Genomic DNA, 21,909 nt, shown 5'->3' on the forward strand with positions numbered 1-21,909 from the left:
ATTCATTTATTTTAGATATGTACTACCACTTCCCACATATGGATAATTTTATTTCATATTAGGGCACCTATTGATGCCTATACTGGATAAGATGGCATCATGGCAATTCCACATAGCCCTTCAGCCCCCCCTGCATCGCGTGCCATTTTTATATATCCTTCCTCACCCCACTCGGTTCCCCACGAGTTCTTCACTAACCAATAATTGGATCCATCAACTGTAGTTCCATATCCAACAATAGTGACTGCATGGTCGAGATTATTTCCGCACGGCCCTGTCAATACACCCTACAATGATGCAGAGTAAAAAAATCAAGTCCAACTCAAATATCAATTCGTCAAAAGAAGATTGTATATGGTAAATCATATATTACGGTTTCGAAAGAAGACCGTGATAATTGATAATTTGATATAGTTGAGAAAACTTAAAATAATGGAATTTGTGAATCAGAAAACTGTTAAGAAAGTAGAGATCGTGGTGGAAAAGTTCTTTTTTAGTCGCTTATATGACTAAAACTAGGCAAAAGAAAGTTCTCTTTTTTTCTTTTTTTTACCAGGGGTGTTTTCATGGTTAACCATGCTAGCACATGAAAATTACGTGCACCAGTAGGGCGTACGTAACCCGCTTAGTCTTGGATCTGCATGCAATTGAGGGTACATGATAGAAACAAGGGAAACCCCACTAAGATTAAGAGCTAGCACCTAACATATCGAACAGTTTCAAGATTAAGTTGACATATATTTGACTGCCCATATCGACATATGGACGAGAGAGAGAGAGAGAGAGAGAGAGAGAGAGAGAGAGAGAGAGAGATAGAAACCTGACTGTAGAATTGAAACATAGTTGCGTCAACTGCAACTGATATTGGTTGACGTGCAACAGCTTGCATGAGGGTGGACTCATTATTCGCAGGCACCAACCCGAGTCCACGTACCCTTGCGGCAAGCTGTCCCAGCTGCACTTCCATATAGACATAAATTTGGTTAAACAACAAATGGAGTTTAGCTAGAACAGGAGCTTACCAAAAGGACCACATAGGGAAGGTGAAGAACGAAGAAAAAGGAGAAAGTAGTTCAACCACCTTAGTGGTTTGACAAGCAGACTGGGAGCCCAAGTATGGATAGTTGCTTTCTGTGGTAAGGCCACCCTTCATCGAAGCAAAGTAAATGGCTATACGTGGGTCACCTCCTTCGCACCCATAATCGTAGACATCACAGTCAACTAGCTCCTGCTCTGACAATGAAACCAGCCTCCCACTCTGGATCTTGTTCAAGCCCTCGATTGCTGCCACTACCGAAAACGCCCAGCAGGACCCTGCTTAAGTGAATCAGTGGTGGAGTCAGGATTAAAAACATTTGATTGAGGGTGCACTTTGAGTCTCCGACGCAGGTCTGGCATGGGCATTGCATGTAACTACACTCGGGTCTCTCTTTCTTTGCAATAGGGTGTGGCTGGTTTGGCGCAGTACCCCTATACCAGCCACTCTGTAGCTCTGCTACTAATGTAAATGCTCATGAGCCATGATATTGACATACTATGAGGCTTTGGCAACAGTAACAGCATATTATTTTTTATAGTATCTATCTAAAAAATAGAGGCAGATTTATGAAACAACATTTAAAGTGTTGGGGTAGCAACAATTGTCAAACACCCCCTACAATCTGTCTCTTTGTTCAAATCTTTTCACACTTTGTAGGAAACACAAAAGAGAAGATTGGTTTGTACTGTTGCATTCGACCATGCTAGAGCTTGGTCTCAATATTATTCCTCATAAGGGGAAGGAATCTTCAAAAGAAAAGAGTAATGTTGGTTGACCTACCGCACTGTTGCTGATTCTTAACAGGAGTTACTGCTCCAAGAGCCCTCCAATCGATCGAGGTCGGAGTATCTTGATTACTCCCATACTTGAAAACTTCAGTGGCATTCTTTGTGGCACTAGGATCTGGTCTGTAGCGAGCATATATTGACAGGAACTCTTGATTTGTGAGGTCGCCAAAGGCATTTAGTTGAAGCTTGAAGGAAACGCCATTTTTGTTGGACGCCTCAATGAATCGCACATTCTCTACAAATACAGGGAAGCGCTTGAGCATCTCGGCCTCCGCTCTCGACACGTTGAAGGAGCGGACCCATCTCTTGTACAGATCCCAAAGGTGCTTTTCATCGTTGAGATCATCTGGGTGAATTATGAAACTCTCTGCAATGCTCAGGAATAAAACTGCTGCAAGTAGTATTGCAGGTGTAAGGCGCTTTCCCATATTGGTCTAGCTTTTTCTTTGTTGTTGATCAGGACTTTTGCGAATGAAATCGAATGGAAGGAGAGCTTACATATATAAGAGCCTGACGGGACCAGCTATCACTATCGACCTTCTTAAATTAATTTTCTTCAGTGTCAATTCAAGCATTACATAAGACATCTTATCATTCCTTATGCCTTTGTCGAAACTCCCAAAATCTCTAATATTTTAATAGTAATCGCTTCAAATATTGAGATATTCGCCATTCATTTAGAAACGGTCAGCCACATGCTGAGCATTATTTTACAATCGCAAGTGATCCACAAAATGGAAATGTGAAGGATGTCAAGGTAGAAACTCACGGGTTAATTTGACAAATGAAATAGTAAGTAATTGTTTTATGAGAATGACCAAAATATTGAGGCAGATTTTATTTTCCAAACGGTCTCATATGTACTCTAACGATATTGTCCATGTATAGCTCATGCAATAACTTGGCCCACTTTTGTCATAAGAAAACTTTTGATAGAAAAACATGATTAATTAGATGTTTCTGCGGTTAACTAGTTGGAATGTCCCAATCAAAAGCATCAATATTGACCAAATTAAAAGCTTAATCCCTAACTTAGTTCCTAAATCACTTTTTTTTTCTGCGTTTAGTTGGCATGTCTCTGTTAAAAGCTTCATTGACTTCAAATTCATTGTCAACTACTCATTGCCATTAGTTGGCACATCCCAATTAAAAGCTTGAACGACTTGATCCAAGGTCTTTTCTGATTCCATGACCAGACTACTAAAAAGATACTCAAACTAAAAACAAGTTGTACATGATAATTAACATTTAATTATATAAAGCAGTTGATTAATGCGGATCTCAAATTCATGTTTTTGAGGTCCAGCCCCCATCTCCCTCTTCCCACCGTTCGGATCTCAAATCCTTGCTTTTTATAATGTAGCACGGATTTGACATCCACATTGGAGGGTTGATACATGTTGTGAATTCAGCTACTGTAGATCCCCTTAGATCTCAGATTATGTGGGAAATCCAGCGCAACTTAAAGATATGAAAAAAAAATTTAAGAACCTTACAATGATAGGATATTCTGAATGAATATGACACATATACATGTTGTAACAAGGGATCCTTATCAACACACTATGATAGATTTCATAATTTGTCACTATTGTAATATCACTAACTTGGGACTTGGGAGGCAATTAAGACACTTCCTTTTGTGTCTCATTAGGTAGAACAAATATATCTTCTTATTGTAGACTATTTAACACATAAGATTAGTTATCCTTATCAATGTTAAGAAAATCGTTTTCTAAAATGTAGCATTCCCTGAACTTATCTTTGTCACATTTCCATTTTTATTTTCACTGAAGAATAGAAAACCTCTTGAATGTTCAGATATATTTGCTTTTCCTTAGGTACTCCTAGTTTCTGTCAATTGCGGAGAGTGGAAAATTTTTGAAGTTCAAATGACCTACTTATTGAGCTTAACAATCATGGACGTTTTGGTACTTATTATTTTATGATAAAAAACTGAGTAAAGACTTTAAGATGATTGATAAACATCATTGTGTTTACATGAAACAGCAAGAAAAAAATTTCCAGTTTCTCTCTTTATAGAATTGGGTAATAGATTACCTATTGTTTGCGTTAAAATTTTTAAAATTTACATGCAAAATTTTAAATTTTAAAAAATCTGAGGTTGTAGCGTGCGCAGCCATGAAGCATTAGTGTTGACCATGGCTTTGGTCCCTTCCCTCCACCTTGAAACGAGTTTTATTTCGTGTGCCAATATAGTAATGATGAAAAATGCTCTCAGTTAATAGAAAAAGAGAACTTTTGTTGAAAAAAAAAAAGAAACCGAAAAAAATAAGATTTTGGTATTCAATAAAGCTCGGACCAAATGATTGTGTCAGTCTGTATGTATAGATCATTATAACCAAAATACCATTTTGATCAGCAAGGAAACAACTTCATTTTTTATCTCACTCATGTCATTATCTCATACCAATTATCTCACACATTTGTCATTTATCTTATGTCAATTATATTACATGCATTATTTCTTACCCTGTCATTATCTCATATTCCTGTTGTTATCTGGTACCATTATCTCAGGTCATTCTCATCATCTCATACGACCCTTTGTTATAATCTCCGATGTTATAGATATGATATAATGACAGAATTATCTCATGTCATTCTCATCATCTCATACGACCCTTTGTTATAATGTCAGATGTTATAGAAGATATAATGATGGAGGTATAAGATAATGAAAGAGATATGAGATAACGACAAGGTTAAAAATGTTCATTGTGCACATAGAATATTAAGGCATTAAAATAAATATATATCTTGGTTCTAGAGTTTACCCCAATCATACACTCATTCCATACACAAAGGTGATGTACAAAACTCATTCTCTTCCGCCGATCGAGCATTTGGTCTTTGATGAGAATATTTATTTGGGGGTCGTTGGGCAACGGATGTCCGGTGGCCCGGTCACTGTGGAAGTAAGGGATTTGTAACATTTGCTGGTTGGGAACTTGGGCGTCAAGTGGCTTGGGCCGGTTGACAAGGCCCACCACCACCACCACCAGCGGACGTGGCCGCCTGGTTCAGACGGCAAGCACAGTCCTCGCCCCTTTGCCTCACTCTCCATGTCCTCCCACGCTTCGAGCACCGTAGCGAGGACGGGAAAGAAGAGGAGCTACTGGTTCGGTGACGAAAACGGTGGGAGACGGGAGCCTGCAGTCGGTTTCTCTTCGTTTCCGTTCGACGTCCTCCGTAAAATCGCTGCTGCCTTCTCCGTGACTAACCTCTGGGCTTTGAGCCTGTCCCGGAGAACAATCGCTATCACTTGTTCGTCTAGGCCTCCTGGGAAGAATGAGGCCATAATGGAGTGCAACGCATCCGCAGGCCATGAAAGGCATGACGATCCACAGGGAATGTCCGGCGATGAAGGAGCCGTGGGCAGAGAGGAGGTTGGGGTGGGAGAGGAGGGCCATGGTCTGAGTCTCCCGGCGAAGGCTGTCCAAGTTCAGGCTCGGGGAGTGTTCGAGGTGCACCGTCTTTATGGCCACCGTCGTTCTCATGGGGAGGCACTTGGGCCCTTGGCCTTGAAAACTACGGCTCTGACTCCATGGCCAATCACGCTGAGAAGCTCGTAGGCGGAAGGGTCTACTGGGTAAGTGACCTTGGCTTTGGCGGTGACGAGGGTGACCTTAGGCTCTAGAGCCATCCCTGCTTTGGGGTTCAGTTGCTGCTAAAAACTTTTTATATGCATTGCTAAAAACTCTCTGATCTCTGTCTCTCTCAGCTCGCTCTCTGCATGTGAGTATCATTAAGAGAGAGGTCTTTAGTTATTGATGTGGTGGTTTGCACAATATGAGAAAATATCTACTGCATTTGTGGCTTATCTAGTAAGGGAAGATGGATAAGATGGCAACGAGGGAGAAGCTTTATGGTGAGGAGAGAGAGGTGATTAATGGCGATCACAGGTACTCTGGACGGTTGGACAGGTTGAAGGTTTTGTTTATGATAACCAAGTTCTTTCAGACCCAGTGAGCAAGTGACAAATGGCGAGTGAACAGGCTCACTGAACCAAGTTCATCGATGGAGAGGATCTATTCCATTCAAGTGAGTTGTGATTATTCTCTCTCCACTCTAAAGTGGGTGTGCAGGTTAAATACGGGGAAGAAGATTTTTTGTTGCCTCAAGTCCAGTAATCATGCCAGAGAATACCATTACTATTGAAAAGATCTAGTTTGAGAAGTAGTTCATATGTTGAGAAATTAAGTTAAATCTACGGCTTATTTTCACAATCCTAACGTCGGTAGTCAAAATCATGAAAAGGGCAGACTTCATGCTGGATAGAGCGAGTTACAGGAGTAGCAAGACTGAGCAACTTGCACACAAGAGCAGAGTTTAATCGCTTATCAGAAAGTTATTGCATTACTTTCATGAAATTAACCCACAAGCTGAAACTTTTACGCAAATCCAACTTGCTGGATGCAAACAAATTCTATGCCGCCACTTGGTTACTGCTACATGCATTTCTGCAATTATGCTACATACCAAAGTCTAGGTGAAATTAACCAGAACCAATGAAACAAGTCAATTACCGTTCATCAATTTGGGACTGCCTAAAGCAAAAGAAGGTACCACCAAATACCAATCGAATGATATCCGGGATAAGTTCTCCGGCTTCAAGCCACACATACAAGATTTGTTTCTTTTTCCGGAGGGAACGATTCACACTCTCATAAATATCAGATAAAAAAACTACTACTGTACTGTATTATATTGCTGTAACTTATACTAGCTCTGTCACACGAGTTGTTACAACTGTGTTACCACTTAAACACTTGCATCCCAAACTTACAGCACCCACCTGACCATACTTACAGGATTGCAGAACTTACAGAACCTGCTCTGTTATAGACAATACAATTGAGCACACACTGAACTTTCGGTGAAGTATAAATGTCATCACACACTAACGCATCGAGTATGAGTTTTCAATTCCAACAAAATGATTATCATGCTTACTATTTGAATATGCAAGATAGAAAACACGAAAATAATGGCATAAGAACAGTAAGGTTGATTTTAATGTTCTTGGCTGTATCTTTTCTGGACATGCCCGAGCTGTTCTCCTAATTTATCATTCATTTATGGCCCTTTGGCAGAATCTTAGAAATACTATAAATGGAAAAGGGAACGGTGGCATTCCAAAAATTCCTCCATTTGCCATTGAAATATTTGTTTATTTCCACCTGGAGAATAAATTCGAAAAGGTCAAATTGAAATTTTCAGATGGGGTTGCAATAGTATTGGTATGTGTTCCTATAATTGAGTGATCAAATAGAAATAATAGAATGTCAAATGCCAATAATTACTATCTGCGGAAACTCCGCTTTTAAAGAACAAGAAAATAATAATAATAACAAACATGAAAACAGTTCATTCATTAACTCTATTACATATTATTGAACATTAGTACAACATAACCCAATAACATTCTAGAAGAAGTAGGCTTATTCATTTATTTCAGATATGTACAACCACTTCCCACATATGGATAATTTTATTTCATATTAGGGCACCTATTGATGCCTATACTGGATAAGCTGGCTTCATGGCAATTCCACATAGCCCTTGAGGCCCCCCTACATCGCGTGCCATTTTTATATATCCTTCCTCACCCCACTCGGTTCCCCACGAGTTCTTCACCAACCAATAATTGGATCCTTCAACTGTAGTTCCATATCCAACAATGGTGACTGCATGGTTGAGATTATTTCCGCATGGCCCTGTGAATACACCCTACAATGATGACAACAGAGTAAAAATTAAGTCCAAGACAAATACCAATTCGTCAAAAGAAGATTATCTATATATGAAAAGGTTTTTTTTACAACTTTACCTTGATTAATCTCTCTAATTACCGTAGGCAGCTGGTTAGATGGTAGTGAACCAATCTCCAAAAGAAGGATAAATCATATATTACAGGTTCGACAGAAGATCATGATAAAATAAGGGAATTTGTGAATCAGAAAACTGTTAACAAAGCAGAGATGGTTGTGGAAAAGTTTTTTTAGTTGCTTATATGACTAAAACTAGGTAAAAGAAAGTTTCTCTTTTTTATTTACCAGGGTGTTTTTAACCATGCTGGCATACGAAAATTACGTGCACCAGTAAGGCGTACATAACCCGCTTACTGGGTACATGATAGAAACAAGGGAAAGCCAACTAAAGATCTAAGAGCTAGCAGCTATCATATCGAACAGTTTCAAGATGAAATTGACACGTATTTGACTACCCATGTAGACATATGGACGAGAGAGAGAGAGAGACCTGACTGTAGAATTGAAACATAGTTGCGTCAACTGCAATTGCAACTGATATTGGTTGACGTGCAACAGCTTGCATGAGGGTGGGCTCATTATTCGAAGGCACCAACCCGAGTCCACGTACCCTTGCCGCAAGCTCTCCCATCTGCACTTCCATGTAGACAAAAATTTGGTCAAACAACAAATGAAGTTTAGCTAGAACAGGAGCTTACCAAAAGATGAAGGAAGAAGAAAATGGAGAAAGAAGTTCAATCACCTTAGTGGTTTGACAAACAGACTGGTAGCCAAAGTATGGATAGTTGCTTTCTGTGGTAAGGCCACCCTTCATCGAAGCAAAGTAAATGGCTTTGCGTGCGTCTCCGCCTTGGCACCCATACTCGAAGAAATCACAGTCAACTAGCTCCTGCTCTGACAATGAAACCAGCCTCCCACTCTGGATCTTGTTCAAGCCCTCGATTGCTGCCACTGCCGAAAACGCCCAGCAGGACCCTGCACATGTGAATCATCGGTGGAGTCAAGATTCAAAAAAAATTGATTGAGGGTGTCACCAACCCAGGTCTGGTGTGGGCAACCCAGGTCTGGTGTGGGCATTGCATGTAACTGGACTTGGGTCTTTCTTTCTTTGCAATCGGGTTTTGGAATGGGTGGTTTGGGTTAGTACCCCCACACCAACCACTTGGTAGCAAAAAAATTTTTCTTGAAGGGCACTGATTCACAGGTTTTTATACCAATACATTGAGAAGTTGGTGTGGGCAAACTGCCTAGACACACTATGGGACAATTTGGCAACAATAACAGTATGTTATTTTTTCTAGTATCTGTCTAAAAAATAAAAGTAGATTTATGAAACCACTTTTAAAGTGTTGGACAGATACCAAACATCTTTTCAGACTTTGTAAGAAAAAGAAAATAAAATATTGGTTTGTACTGTTGCATTCGACCATGCTAACCTAGAGCTTGGTCTCAATATTATTCCTCATAAGGGAAACGAATCTTCCTATGAAAAGAGTAAGGATAGAATGTTGGTTGACCTACCGCACTGTAGCTGATTCTTAACAGGAGTTACTGCTCCAAGGGCCCTCCAATCTATCGAGCTAGGAGTATAACCATAACTCCCATACTTGAAAACTTCAGTGGCATTCTTCATGGCACTAGGATCTGGTCTGTAGCGAGCATATATTGACAGGAACTCTTCATTTGTTAGGTCGCCAAAGGCATTTAGTTGAAGCTTGAAGGAAACGCCATTTTTGTTGGACGCCTCAATGAATCGCACATTCTCTACAAATACAGGGAAGCGCCTGAGCATCTCGGCCTTCGCTCTCGACACGTTGAAGGAGCGGACCCATCTCTTGTACAGATCCCAAAGGTGCTTTTCATCGTGAAGATCATCTGGGTGAATGATGAAACTCTCTGCGATGCTGAGAAATAAAACTGCTACAAGCAGTATTGCAGGTACAAGGCGCTTTCCCATATTGGTCTAGCTTTTTCTTTGGTGTTGATCAAGACTTTTGCGAATGAAATCAAATGGAAGGAGAGGTTACATATATAAGAGACTGACTGGACCAGCTATCACTATCGACTTTCTTAAATTAATTTTCTTCGTATTGTCAACTCAAGCATACATAAGACATCTTATCATTCGTTATACCTTTGTCGAAACTCTCAAAATCTCTAATATTTTAATAGTAACAGCTTCAGATATTGAGACATTCGCCATTCATTTAGAAACGGTCAGCCACAAATGATCCACATAATGGAAATGTAAAGGATGTCAAGTTAGAAACTCCGCAAGGGCTCAAGCAATAACATGGTCCACCTTTGTCATAAGAAAAAAAAACTAATGGCTTAGATTCTTGGCAAAGCAACCTCATATTTTGATAGAAAAATATAATTAATTAGATGTTTCTGCGGTTAATTAGTTGGAACGTCCCAATTAAAAGCATCAATATTGACCAAAACTAAAAGCTTCTTCCCTAGCTTAGGTCCTAAATCACTTCTTTATTTTTCCTGCATTTAGTTGGCATGTCTCTGTTGAAAGCTTCATTGACTTCAAATTCATTGTCAACCACTCATTGCCATTTAGTTGGCAAATCCCAATCAAAAGCTTGAACGACTTGATCCAAGGAATTTTCTGGCTCCATGACCGAACTATTAAAAAGATATTCAAACTAAAAATAAGAAATCGGATCGGATTCAGATTTAATAAATGTCATCCGATCGGATTCGGATATACATGAATATCGGATCGAATTCGGATACGGATTTAGATCAGATTCATTTTTAGGCAAATATCCTCTATCTAATACTTAGAAAATGGTAAAATCCGATTCAAAATTCGGATTCGGATTCGGATATAAATATAAAAATCGGATTCGGATTGTAAAATCGAATTTCGGATTCGGATATAACTTTGATTTATTCGAATTCGAATCTGAATCCGAATCTGAATATATGAATGTCCGAAAAAGCGGATATGATTAAAGATGTATTTGATCCGAATCTGATCCGTTGACATCCCTAATGGCAACCATGGCATGAACATTTGCCATCACCAGATGGAATTGGATAAACTTAGCTTGATCAGTCCCTTTCTCCAAGCTATTTTTTATCATCAGCCTAAGATTTTGTAAACTCGTCGGGTCAACCAAAAGATTAAAAACAAGAGTAAGTGAAATACAATGACAAATTGCCAAAGTGTAAACTTGAAATTCATGAGTTCGTAAACTATAAAAATATTTCTATTTTTAATTTTTTAAGGTGGTGGCAAATATATGATTTTAACCGAGTTATCAAGTCAATTCGCTGGACTCGATAACTTAGTCATCTGCTGATTGAAGTTTGAGTCACAAGTAGATTCAAGTGCGAGTCCCAAGTTGTGATTGGTCCGAGTACGAGCCATAACCTTCCCAGCTTTCCTTGTGTTTTCTACCTGTGTTTGCGAGGGGATGAGGGGATTATACGAACGCTGCTTTGGCACAATGAAACGTACTTGTCCAAGGCCATCATCCATCTTCCCAGGGAAACCGACTCGCAGCGTCATCATCGGCCTCCATCATCTCTTGGATCGAACGTCCCCAACCAAACCAAACCATATGGTCGAGGGAAGAACAAAACGGGGAGCAGGCGTGAATGCGATGTAGACGATGCCCATCATCAGAAACTGATATCTTGATCCGGACCATCGGCGAGAGTTCTCTAACTTCTATCGCCGTTGGAGGAGATCAGAGAGTCAAGGGACGAGGAGAAGAAGATGCAGCGGCGGAGATGGCCGGTTGACAAGGGCCACCACCACCACCAGAGGACGTGGCCGCCTGGTTCAGACGGCACGCAACGTCCTCGCCCCTTTGCCTCACTCCCCATGTCCTCCCACGCTTCCAAGAGAGGTCTGACCGTCGCGAGGACGGGAAAGAAGAGGAGCTACTGGTTCGGTGACGAAAACGGTGGGAGACGGGAGCCTGCAGCCGATTTCTCTTCGCTTCCGTTTGACGTCCTTCGTAAAATCGCTGCTGCCTTCTCCGTGACTAACCTGTGGGCGGCGAGCGGCGTCTGTCGGGCTTGGAGGGAAGGGCTGCAGCCGCTCAGGGAGGCCGTGGTTCTTGTCCGGTGGGGCAAGAGATTCAAGCATGGCACTGGTGGCGTTCGCCGTAACGTCCCAAAGGCGCTTGAAACTTTCCTTAAGGCCGCTTCTAGAGGGTGCGCGGCCGCCATGGTCGATGCTGGCCTCATATACTGGGAGATGGTACCCTTCAATTCCAACTCATTCCTCTTTTGACCTTCTGGGGTTGATCTTTCTCTCTGCATTATTAGTAAATTCGGGTGTTGAATGGCGGTGACGGTGGTGGTTGTTGTTGGCAGGGGAAAAAAGACGAAGGAATCGCTTTGTTTCGAGAGGCCGCTCTGTTGGGTGATCCTGCTGGCCAGTGCAATCTTGGGCTTTCTTGTCTGCAGGGTACTCTTTTACTTAATTTGTTATGAAACTTTGAGGCTTTTGATCTTATTTCCATTCGGAATTTCTTCTGATTCTGTTCGTGTGATTATATCTTTGCAAAATTGATGGCTCTGTGGTTCTTCATCTTCCTCTTCTCAAAGGGAAATCCTTTGCTATATAGTTGGGTGTAATCTCCCTGTTTCACTTGCCGTTTGCCTGGCCGATTGACTGAACGATTTCTTGGAATGGAGTAAAACCTGTGCATCCTTTTCAGCAGAACTGAAAAAATCACATTCTTTGCAAGTTGCAACATGCTGCTTCTTTCCGTATTCTGTCATTACCTGCTACCAAGTGTGACATTCCTGTGCATGTGTCATTAGAGTTCACGTCCGGGAGTCATTTTACCTAATAGGGAAGAGTACCATAGTGAATCAGTGATGGTATATGTGAGTGGCTAATTCGCAGCAGCTGTTACCTGTGATATCTTGAGATGGTGTGTACAACGTGTGTTGCAGTGACTGTATGCGATTAAAAAAAAAAAACTTAGTTTAGACCATGCTTGGCTTCCTTTTCAGGAACGAATTTTGAGATTGATTTGGTTCATTCTTCTTACTCATGATGTAAATGGGTTCACAGCTTATTTTTCTGTAAAAGGTAAATGTCAGCCGTTGGAATGAAAATAACCTATAAAGCAGGAAACGTTAATTCTATAATGTCTCAATTCTCAAACGAATTGGATTAGATCTGAACAAAAAGGAATTACAGGAAAGTACTGCATCAATAAGGTCCTGTGTGAGTGCACCTTATAATGAGCATTTTCTCATTCAAGCAGTGGATTGCCCAAAGGGTCAAGAGCTTAAAGACAAAATTTACTTGGTTTCTTTGTGCAGCGAAAATTTGATGATAATGGAATGAACAATATTATTTCACCATATACTGTGAATGTATCAGGAACCGTAGATTGTACTGCACCATGCAAATATTAATGGGTGAACTTGTTACCAAATGAAGTGGTTATTACATCTAATTTTTTTCCATTTGTTTATCAACTTATTGTCAAGAATATTTTTCACTTCTTATTTTATCAAAAGATTGCTCTGTGATGTGGACTTGTCGGAGTACAGAATGACTCTTCTGGAAGGAAGTCTGGTTCTTTAGATTAGATATGATATTTGATGATTATTAGGTGCAGACATCATGTCTATGATTTTTACTGAACATCATGTCCATTATTTTTACTGAAATTGTACGCTAATTCATTTGTAGCTGAACCTCCCAATCTTAAAGAAGCTGTAAATTTGTTTTACGAAGCTGCTTCTAGGGGCAATACCCGTGCACAGTACAGCCTTGCCCTGTGTCTGCAGCAAGGACGTGGTGTGGAACGTGATCTACCTAAAGCGGTATGTGATCTTAAAATTTTCACACTTCGCACTAATGAGGTTCATTGTTTCTAATTACGTCAAAATTTTCTATACAGTATATCTTTTATGATGGTGCCCAACCTTATTTGGGAAGTTATGCAAGGCTGTGTACCTACTGGCTTTCTTTGTAAATGTTGCCCAGTGGATAGGATGCATCACCACTTGGGCTCTATTCTGGTACCCTGCATTCAAATGGCAATATGGTTTCCATATTTTAGTAACGCATGGTTTCAAATTTATGGAGTTATATTGTTCCTCTGAACAAAATGAGGTGTGAACGCTAGCGCACCGAAAAAAATGAGATTGATAGAGCACTTCTGCTTATTTGTTGGATGCTGAAGCACTGTGTTGCGAACGATCAAACCTATTTAGGATGGTGTTGGAATGTAGTTTTGGTGATGGTTTTCCATTATAGCTCCATCTTCTGATGCAATCCTTTATCAACAGTCAACTCTAGAGCCTTCCAAAAAATGGCAGCACATTTCTCTGCTTCCAGATGGAAATAGGTCGAGCTCCTTGCTCCCTCATGTTACAATTCTCTTCCTGCTGAGCCCCCCTTCTCCTCGGTTCCCAGAGACAAAATCAAAGACTGGTGCCAACAGTTCATCATGGAAGAAAGGACTCACCGAGCCTGGATAAGGTTTTGGGGATGGAATTTCATTATCGAGTCCATCTCCTATGCAATATTGTGGCAACACTTGTGGCTTCTGTAACACCCTCTCGTCGGGTAGTTATTTTCTGCTTCTTTGTGGAGGTCAGTGTGGCACATCCTTCATATGGAGCAGATACCTATTTCATATGTTAAGGCTGTGGGTCTTTCCATGGGGTTATTCACTGCAATCCCGACCATGGTGCACCCTTTGATATAGTACTTTTTTGGTCCTGTGGATGGGAAGTAAGGGATCCCCATTAGGAGCTTGAATGTGTCACCTTTTCCCTTTTTTTTCTGCAAAAATGCTTGCACTTGATATTGTATCCCATGCTATTTTCATGTTTTTAGCAGTGCAGTACTGGTTGACAAGGATAGATTTTCTACAGCTAGCCTAAAATCATATGCAAAAGTGTTAATACTTCTGATTTTTTTGCATTGGTCATGCAATTTAATCTTTGTGGTCCTCTCACACAGTAGAATATTTTGAAAACAGGCTCGATGGTATCTAAAAGCTGCATTAGGCGGAAATCCTCGTGCAATGTACAATGCTTCTTTGTGTTATTCTTCCGGTGAAGGAATGCCTCGTAGCTATCAGCAGGCAAGAATATGGATGAAACGTGCTGCAGAGTCTGGCCATAGTAAAGCTCAGTTCGAGCATGGCCTCAATTTGTTTTCTGTAAGTTTTGGTGCGCTTAAGATTATGAACTGCTTCAATTGAAGAATGAACGGATAATGATATTAACCAAGAATTACATTGTTCATTCCACCTTGGCAGGAAGGAAAAAAGCTAACCTCACTGCTTTACTTCGAGCTGGCCCTGAGATCTGGTGAACAAAATGCCGCTCCAATAAAGGAGGCTCTTCTGCAGCAGCTACCTCCAGCATCACGAGACGAGGCCATGTCGTTGGCTGATAATTGGAAGCCTGTGCGGCATCATCATTGATACGAAATTAGTTTGTTGTATCTAGTAAACTAATTATCACTTTGTATAGTTGTAGAATAATTTCTAGAGGTGATGACTGTTCTTCACTTTTTGTATTCTAAAAAAAGTTACCAGGGAACTGTGGCTGATAAAAGAAGCGAGAAAATTGACTTCCTTTTTGAAAATTGTGACCACAAAGTGAGCGGCCCTGCAGAGAAAGATTCACTAAGCATTTAAACTTTAAAACTTTATACGTTTGGTATCTTGAATCACCACATATACACCATGAGCTTACGGGAAAAGTGAAGTCTGCAATTTGAAGGGCTCGTCACTAGTGACGTTGATCTGAAAATCAAATTCCTGCGCTTTCGTTTTGAGCGATCATCACCTCATGGTCATTCTCATGGCGGAGAATTGTCTCTCTACAGCTGCATGGTAATACCACAATTTCTTTGATGCACCTCCAGTCTTCACCCTGCTTTCATTATCTAATTTGCTAGACATAAAATTTTGCTAAAACATCATGACAAAAGAACGATTCTACGCGAGTACTCTTCCGAAAAGGATGAAATACCACGAGGACTTGCTCTTCCCAGAAAGCATCAGTAAAGACAGCAATTGATTATTTCGCATGTGTGTGAAGCGAAGTCGGACCTTCTCACGACACTTTCTGAAAAGCGTCAGCGAAGGCCTAGACTATCCGTCATGCTTTCTGAAATAACACCATTGAAGTGCAACAGTTGAAAATAGTGCTAGTGAATTAAAGCTTGTGAACACTCAGGTGTGAAAATGCCTCATTTACTGACTCGTTTCTCCACGTTACTAAAAGGTGTAGTCAGAATTGGGAAGAACCTTCCATACCAGATGCAGCGTTACCACCACAGACACCATTGGCATCATGTGCAGCATCAGCACCGTGACCTTCAGCATGGCCACCATCATCATCATCATGGCACCAGGAGCACCATTAACTGCTTACTATCTATTAAATATGGAGGAAGAAACTGAAGATGGTTGGCACTAGCTGCCCCATTAATTGTTTTCATAACTGCATCTGCTCGTGCCTAATCGCACTTAGCAAGCAATACCACGGATGCGTCTATAACATGAGATCGGCTGTTTGGTGGACATAGAAGAACAGTGTTTCAGCTGGCCATGGCTATTAAAAAAGCTGTGGCCCAAGCCATGAAGAGTTCTCACGAAGCCATGTAGGAGCAGGCGGAGTATTTCATCCTACCGCCCAACAAGAGAGCCAAACTCCCGGCCTTTCCCCTTTCCCATTCATCATGTCGTCCCAGGGTCACTCTAAACGTAGCAAATTTTGTTCCCATCAAATTCAGCACTCGGTTGGACTATATATTTTTTGTGGCAAACTCAAATTTTGATTGTCATCAAAAGTTTTCTCTACCACCGCCGGTCACCATGCAAAGAGCTGGGGAGGTTAGATTTGTAATAGCAACCCCAAGTATTTGAGATGAAATTGTATCATGAGATATTGGGAAGGCTCAAGTGCCGTATGTATGGTGGTGCCCCGGCCAGCATTGGAAAACAATAACAAACAGTTTCACACTTAGGGGTGGAGCCAAAAATTTCAGATAAAGAGCACTAACTCAAAAACACTCATCTTTTAAGTGGCATGAATATATGTAAAACGGCGCCAAATGGTTAGAGGTTACGAGGCTGGTGTGGGCAATTGCCTATGCAAACTTGAGCAATCTGACCACAACGGTTGGATTGCCGAGACAGATGCATGCCTTCGGGAAAACTATAAACAACAAAAAGGCGACAGTGTTTATTCGGGTCATATGGGTTTAGAAATCGGCAACGGCTTGACGCTCCCTACTAAGATGGAGCCATGGTGGGACTTCATGGACATCTCAAGTTTCATCTTTACAATTACAGTACCAATTTACATGACTCATGTAAATAAGAAACCAAAGCAGCTAAAATTATATGCCCACCCAGTGGAAGGGGCTTGAGAAAGGGGGGAAGTAAAAAGGAAAATCAAATGGAAGACATTAAGCATGGCAAGCTGTATAGGCCGAAACGTCGGACAATGCTCTTCTCGACTTCCTTCCTTCAGATGAAGGCATGCCCAAGGAGTCCCTGTTCATACAGTAAATTAAGACGTAAGAAATCTTCTTTCAGTACAGGCAATGAACAAATAAAAGCCTCGGGAAGGCCAACTGTCATATTTTAAGCAGTTTTTCTCTTTTAATTAGCAGGCTCACATTAAGCAGAACACTGCCACAGCATGTCAAGAAGACACACACTCAGATCATATTGAAAAAGAATCAATGGGGAATGGAACTCCTGACTTCCTTCAATTTACAACTGGACCAGGATTCTAGTAAGTTGACAGATATAATACTATCGACAAGCGCACCATTATTGGCCCAGGATTGATGTATTATACGTCGATGTCTTAAGCTTTCCAATGCATCATGACCAAGTAAAACGAATTATACATATCTAAGAGATGAGAAACTAGTGGGGATAGTTGGCAGTTACTTATCGCATCTGTCTATGAATGTCAAAAGCAAAAAGCTTAATTGGGAGGTTGAAGAATGTAAAAGAACAGTTAATCTGTGATTAATATGTAGAGTACCGTAACCAGTTCTAGCAATTGTATAGTCATTACAGTTTTGAAACCAACAGGTGATTGATCCTGCGGGAGTTCTCATTATGGAAAAGAGGCAAGAATTTGCTTGTCAAGAAACAATGGGTTGGAATCCTCATCCCCTCTATTACCACAGAATAGCATGATTAATAGATACCATAAGAAAATTTTATTTTCCCTGAAATAAAATTGCAAAAGCCTATTTGTTCCCCGAGGAGTGTAAATTTCTTCTAAAAAAACTAATGCATTAATGAAGCTTCTATTATTCCCCCTTCTCTTTCTATCTCTGGTCGTTGGTAGGATCGACAGCCTCATACAGGAAAGTAGAAGCTACAGTTGTCACAAGCTACTGGCCGAAACAACACGATCAGTCCTCGGCATTCTCCAATCGAGAATAGCCAAGTGCCACTTTCTCTGAGAAATCACTGGAGACTGTGATGGTGGCGTTCAAAGGTAGAGCCTTCAGAAAAAATATCAAGAATCACGGGCATCGTAAGAGTGGCATGGATGAAAACAGCCCGCTTAGTATGAGAATAGATGGTGCACCGCCATTGATAGGCCTGATTTTTCTATGTTCAAATCAAACGAAAAGGACGGGCGATCGGCATACTTACTGCCCACTCATGACCTTGAAAGCGTCATATATGCCCCACTGTGCCCCGCTCATAGTCCCCACCATAAGAATTCTGAGCCACAAGCCTTTTGTGCAGAGTGAAACCAGGCCCATCTTCTGCAATGCCTGGAACAGAAAACCCCATTCAGCAGACGGAGAAAGTATGGAACAAGCAAGAGCAAAATCTTGCTTTCAAAATTATGAAACATCAGATAATTATTAATCAGAAAAAGTAATTAAGAAGATAATCAAATCAAAGATAAGAAGTACTAACAAGACAGACGCTGTCGCCGTCACAGTTGTTCATCAAGGATACCAGATTATCAGCAGGGTGTGAGACCAAGGCGCAGGCTACCCCTGAAACATAGCCTGCCAAGAAGCTTACCCCCAACTGCACCCCCTTTGGACACTCCTCCTTTGGTGTACACAAAACGTATTTGTAAATCCCTTCTAGTGTCTTCTCAAAGCATGCAAACTTCACCACCGAGTCTGCAGGTGAAAAGTATGAACAGAATGAAGATGAAGAAGACAAAAACATTAGGAAAAAAAAATTATCCCCAAAAAAGTTCTTTTCTTTTTTTTTTTTTTACAGTGTGAAGGAAATGATGAAACGAACATTTTCCTTTAGTAACCAATCGTAAAGAGATTCGTTTTCCTTTCTTATTTATTTCAAGGTCTGAGATCTAAACTTACATGGTATCTGCCTTCCCCATAAAGGTAAAAGTCCACTATATAGTCTGCCAAGAAACAGAAAACAAATTGTTCAACCAAAGAACCAAGCCAACGCTTTCCTTTTAATAGAAAAAAAAAAGAAAAAAAAAATGTTATCAAACGAAATCAAATAATGAAAACCAGAAACAGATAGGCAAGCCTAAAAGAGCCAGAAGAAACAAATTAAAAAAAAAAAAAGATTTTTTACGAGAATAACAGCAAAATTCTTGAAACATGGTTCTCTCTCTTCTAATAGATAATATCTAAAGAGTAATCAGCACTAGACCATAAAAGAATTTGAAATGGGACGGATGGATGAATCACATTGGACAAATTAATAGATCTAAACTTCTCATACCTACCCCTTGAAGCCTTGACTTCTGACAATCTCAAGGGCTGCTTGTGGGAAGGTAATACCGAAGCTTGGATGGGTCTGAACCCTTACTTTAACTGCCTCAAAGGGGCACAGAAACACATCTGATATGAGCTCAGACCAAGCAGAACCAACCATGAAGACAAGCGCCTTGCGCCCCTCATGATTCCCAGCCATTCCTGCACACCCCACCTTGAAAAACTCATACAACCCATATTTCACAGCACCTTGAACGCTATACCCAAGCAGAGTGGGCACCCAACCCTTGAAGAGGGCACCTGCTCCATATTTGCTCAACACCTTCTGTAAGGTATGTCCCATGCTCACATGCCTTGATGGGTTTGCCTGCAACATCATCGGGCTCTCTTACCATGTCAAAGTACAGAAAACTCAACCGACATGGCGTCTGAGATGGCAAAACGAGATCTATTAATTTAATGGTGTAATGGCATACCTGCATATTGCATTTGATGACATCAAGAGGGGTGACTCCCGCATGAGTGAGTCCAGAGCTCAGGGAGCCTCCAAGAATGCAAGCAATGTAAAAATCCAACGCAGACATGGCGGAGATGAATCAGAGATTGTGGAGCCTGTGAAGATGAATCAGAGAAGGTGTTACTGTAGACAAAAATATGAACATGGAGATGCTTTTGTTTCCTACGAGAGAGAGAGAGAGCGCGCGCGGGGAGAGGGAAGGAGAGGAGATTCGCATATGCTATGTGACTATAAGGAGCAAACGGATGAAAAGGGAAACAGGCAGGGGATAAAAGACTTGAGGTGGGAGAGTTCTTTTTCTGTACAACTTCATGTGGGCATTGGCGTTTTGCTACGAACAGTCAAGTTGGCAGCACGTACTCAACCGAGCTCGATTCTTGAACGCTCTTAGAAAGCGACCCTCAGAAAAATGGGGACGACGAGTAAAACCCCCGTTAATGCATCAAACGGAATCGCAAGCCTCCGTATGGCGCTCTTCACCCCTTGTAAAAAGAAAGAAACAGTGCGCTACCACCAAAAGATCTGTCAACTTTGGCGCCAAACCACAGGGAAGGTTCTTGTGAGTTCTATTGAGATGGTGACGAGGAGGCTGTCTCGACTCTCTGTTGGCACGGAAGCCGTTGGTGATGTCCCGTTTCCTTCTGGGGAGGGTGCGCCGCAGCCAGGGTATGGGCTGTGCGCGCCTACTGAAACTGAGCCCACAGGCTGCTGCATGCTTTGGGCCGTCTCATGCCTTCAGCCCGGCATCAAAAGTGATGCCAGGTTTCATCCTTATCCGGAAGCCTTTTAAAACTTTTATGTATATATATATATATATATATATATATATATATTTTAAAAGGTAAATGCTTATAATAAATTTTAAATTTTTTGTGAAGATAAATGGGGATGAGAAACCCACTTGCTGTTGGGTGAGTAGTGGAGCATTTTATGTTATCATCTAACAGAAGAGCTCAATTGTTGTTGGGTGAGTAGAGGAACATTTTATGTTATTATCTAACTAAAGAGTTCAAGTTCTTACCTTTTCTCCATTCATCAATTTGCGTATTGGTGTCTTTTTTTTAATTTAATACAAGAAACAGAAACTATCTGCTCATAGCGCTTTTAATATGTTACACCAACTTGTTGGTGTTTACTTTTACATTGAGAAATTTAATATTAAGGTACCCCTCCAGATATAAATGTTTTTAAACATGTACCCTCTCTAACGAATTTTTCTGGCTCCACCATTACTTCTTGAGGATGAAAAGTCCAGTAATTTCTAGTGGGTGTCTAGATGTTCCAAAACCAGATTTTAAAAGCAAAATATGGTTTTTGGAATCTTTGGTGCTACCAAAACTCTGTTTGAGAAAAACCTAGTGTTGACGAAACGTGGTTTTGTAAATATAGTGAAAGACGTACCCTTCTTGGGTTATTTAAAAATCAGGTTGTGAATGTATTATCCAAACAAAAGAAACAAGGTTTTAAAACTCATTAAAAAACTTTGTTTTTTATCAAAACCATATTTTCACAAAACTGGGTTAGTTGAGGGTGTCATCCAAATGCCCTCTTAGAGTTGCAACCAATGTTATTAACAAACTTCTTGAAAATAACTGTTATTAAGATTGACATTTAGATCAAACTTCTTGAAAATAACTTTTCAGAATCGGTTTAATCAAAGATAAAATAATTTGTAATTAATCAAATTAAATTAAAAAATGATTTGCAAGTAAAATTTTGAAGAGTGAAAAAATATATAAAAAAAAAATGAAGTCTAAAAAGAATCAACAGAAGATGCCACAAAAAGAATTAAAAGGACCTAGTTTTGACAAACTGTTGTCTTAAATAACATGTCTTTTCCCCAAACACATAAATTATGGGAGCATCTGGATGACATCTTTATCTAAGCCAGTTTTGCGAAAACCAGGTTTTTGTGAAAACTAAGTTTCTTAATGTGTTCTTATAAACTGTTTTTTGGTGACGCATTCAAACTCTCGTTTTTGAATAGCCTGAATGTGACCAGGTTTTTCACTTCCTTTTATAAAACCAAGATTTGTCAAAACTGGATTTTCTTCTAATCCAATTTT

At 40.5% G+C, this 21,909-nt stretch overlaps 4 protein-coding genes across 4 annotated transcripts; 1 reads left to right on the plus strand and 3 right to left on the minus strand.

Moving 5' to 3' along the window:
- Window positions 1-77: 77 nt before the first annotated feature.
- LOC116249895 (ervatamin-B-like) lies at window positions 78-2,255 on the minus strand. Its single transcript, XM_031623206.1, has 4 exons — window positions 1,820-2,255; window positions 1,082-1,314; window positions 821-955; window positions 78-287 (listed from the first exon to the last, which is right to left on the minus strand). The coding sequence occupies exons 1-4, from the start codon at window positions 2,253-2,255 to the stop codon at window positions 78-80; spliced, it is 1,014 nt and encodes a 337-aa protein (XP_031479066.1).
- Window positions 2,256-7,371: 5,116 nt separating this feature from the next.
- Window positions 7,372-9,587, minus strand: LOC116251608 (ervatamin-B-like). The gene is made up of 4 exons (XM_031625969.1): window positions 9,144-9,587; window positions 8,365-8,597; window positions 8,113-8,253; window positions 7,372-7,581 (listed from the first exon to the last, which is right to left on the minus strand). Exons 1-4 carry the CDS (start codon window positions 9,577-9,579, stop codon window positions 7,372-7,374), a joined length of 1,020 nt encoding a protein of 339 aa, XP_031481829.1. The 5' UTR covers window positions 9,580-9,587.
- A 1,480-nt stretch (window positions 9,588-11,067) lies between these two features.
- Window positions 11,068-15,217, plus strand: LOC116249566 (F-box protein At1g70590). The gene is made up of 5 exons (XM_031622693.2): window positions 11,068-11,847; window positions 11,964-12,057; window positions 13,303-13,436; window positions 14,603-14,785; window positions 14,885-15,217. Exons 1-5 carry the CDS (start codon window positions 11,359-11,361, stop codon window positions 15,050-15,052), a joined length of 1,068 nt encoding a protein of 355 aa, XP_031478553.1. The 5' UTR covers window positions 11,068-11,358; the 3' UTR covers window positions 15,053-15,217.
- A 1,620-nt stretch (window positions 15,218-16,837) lies between these two features.
- Window positions 16,838-20,257, minus strand: LOC116249939 (mitochondrial phosphate carrier protein 3, mitochondrial-like). Its single transcript, XM_031623256.2, has 7 exons — window positions 20,149-20,257; window positions 19,803-19,938; window positions 19,338-19,693; window positions 18,958-19,001; window positions 18,539-18,753; window positions 18,266-18,390; window positions 16,838-17,137 (listed from the first exon to the last, which is right to left on the minus strand). Exons 2-7 carry the CDS (start codon window positions 19,908-19,910, stop codon window positions 17,050-17,052), a joined length of 936 nt encoding a protein of 311 aa, XP_031479116.1. The 5' UTR covers window positions 19,911-19,938; window positions 20,149-20,257; the 3' UTR covers window positions 16,838-17,049.
- Between the last annotated feature and the right edge of the window lie 1,652 nt (window positions 20,258-21,909).

This window comes from Nymphaea colorata, chromosome 3, assembly GCF_008831285.2.
Source record: "Nymphaea colorata isolate Beijing-Zhang1983 chromosome 3, ASM883128v2, whole genome shotgun sequence".
Classification (NCBI taxonomy): Eukaryota; Viridiplantae; Streptophyta; class Magnoliopsida; order Nymphaeales; family Nymphaeaceae; genus Nymphaea; species Nymphaea colorata.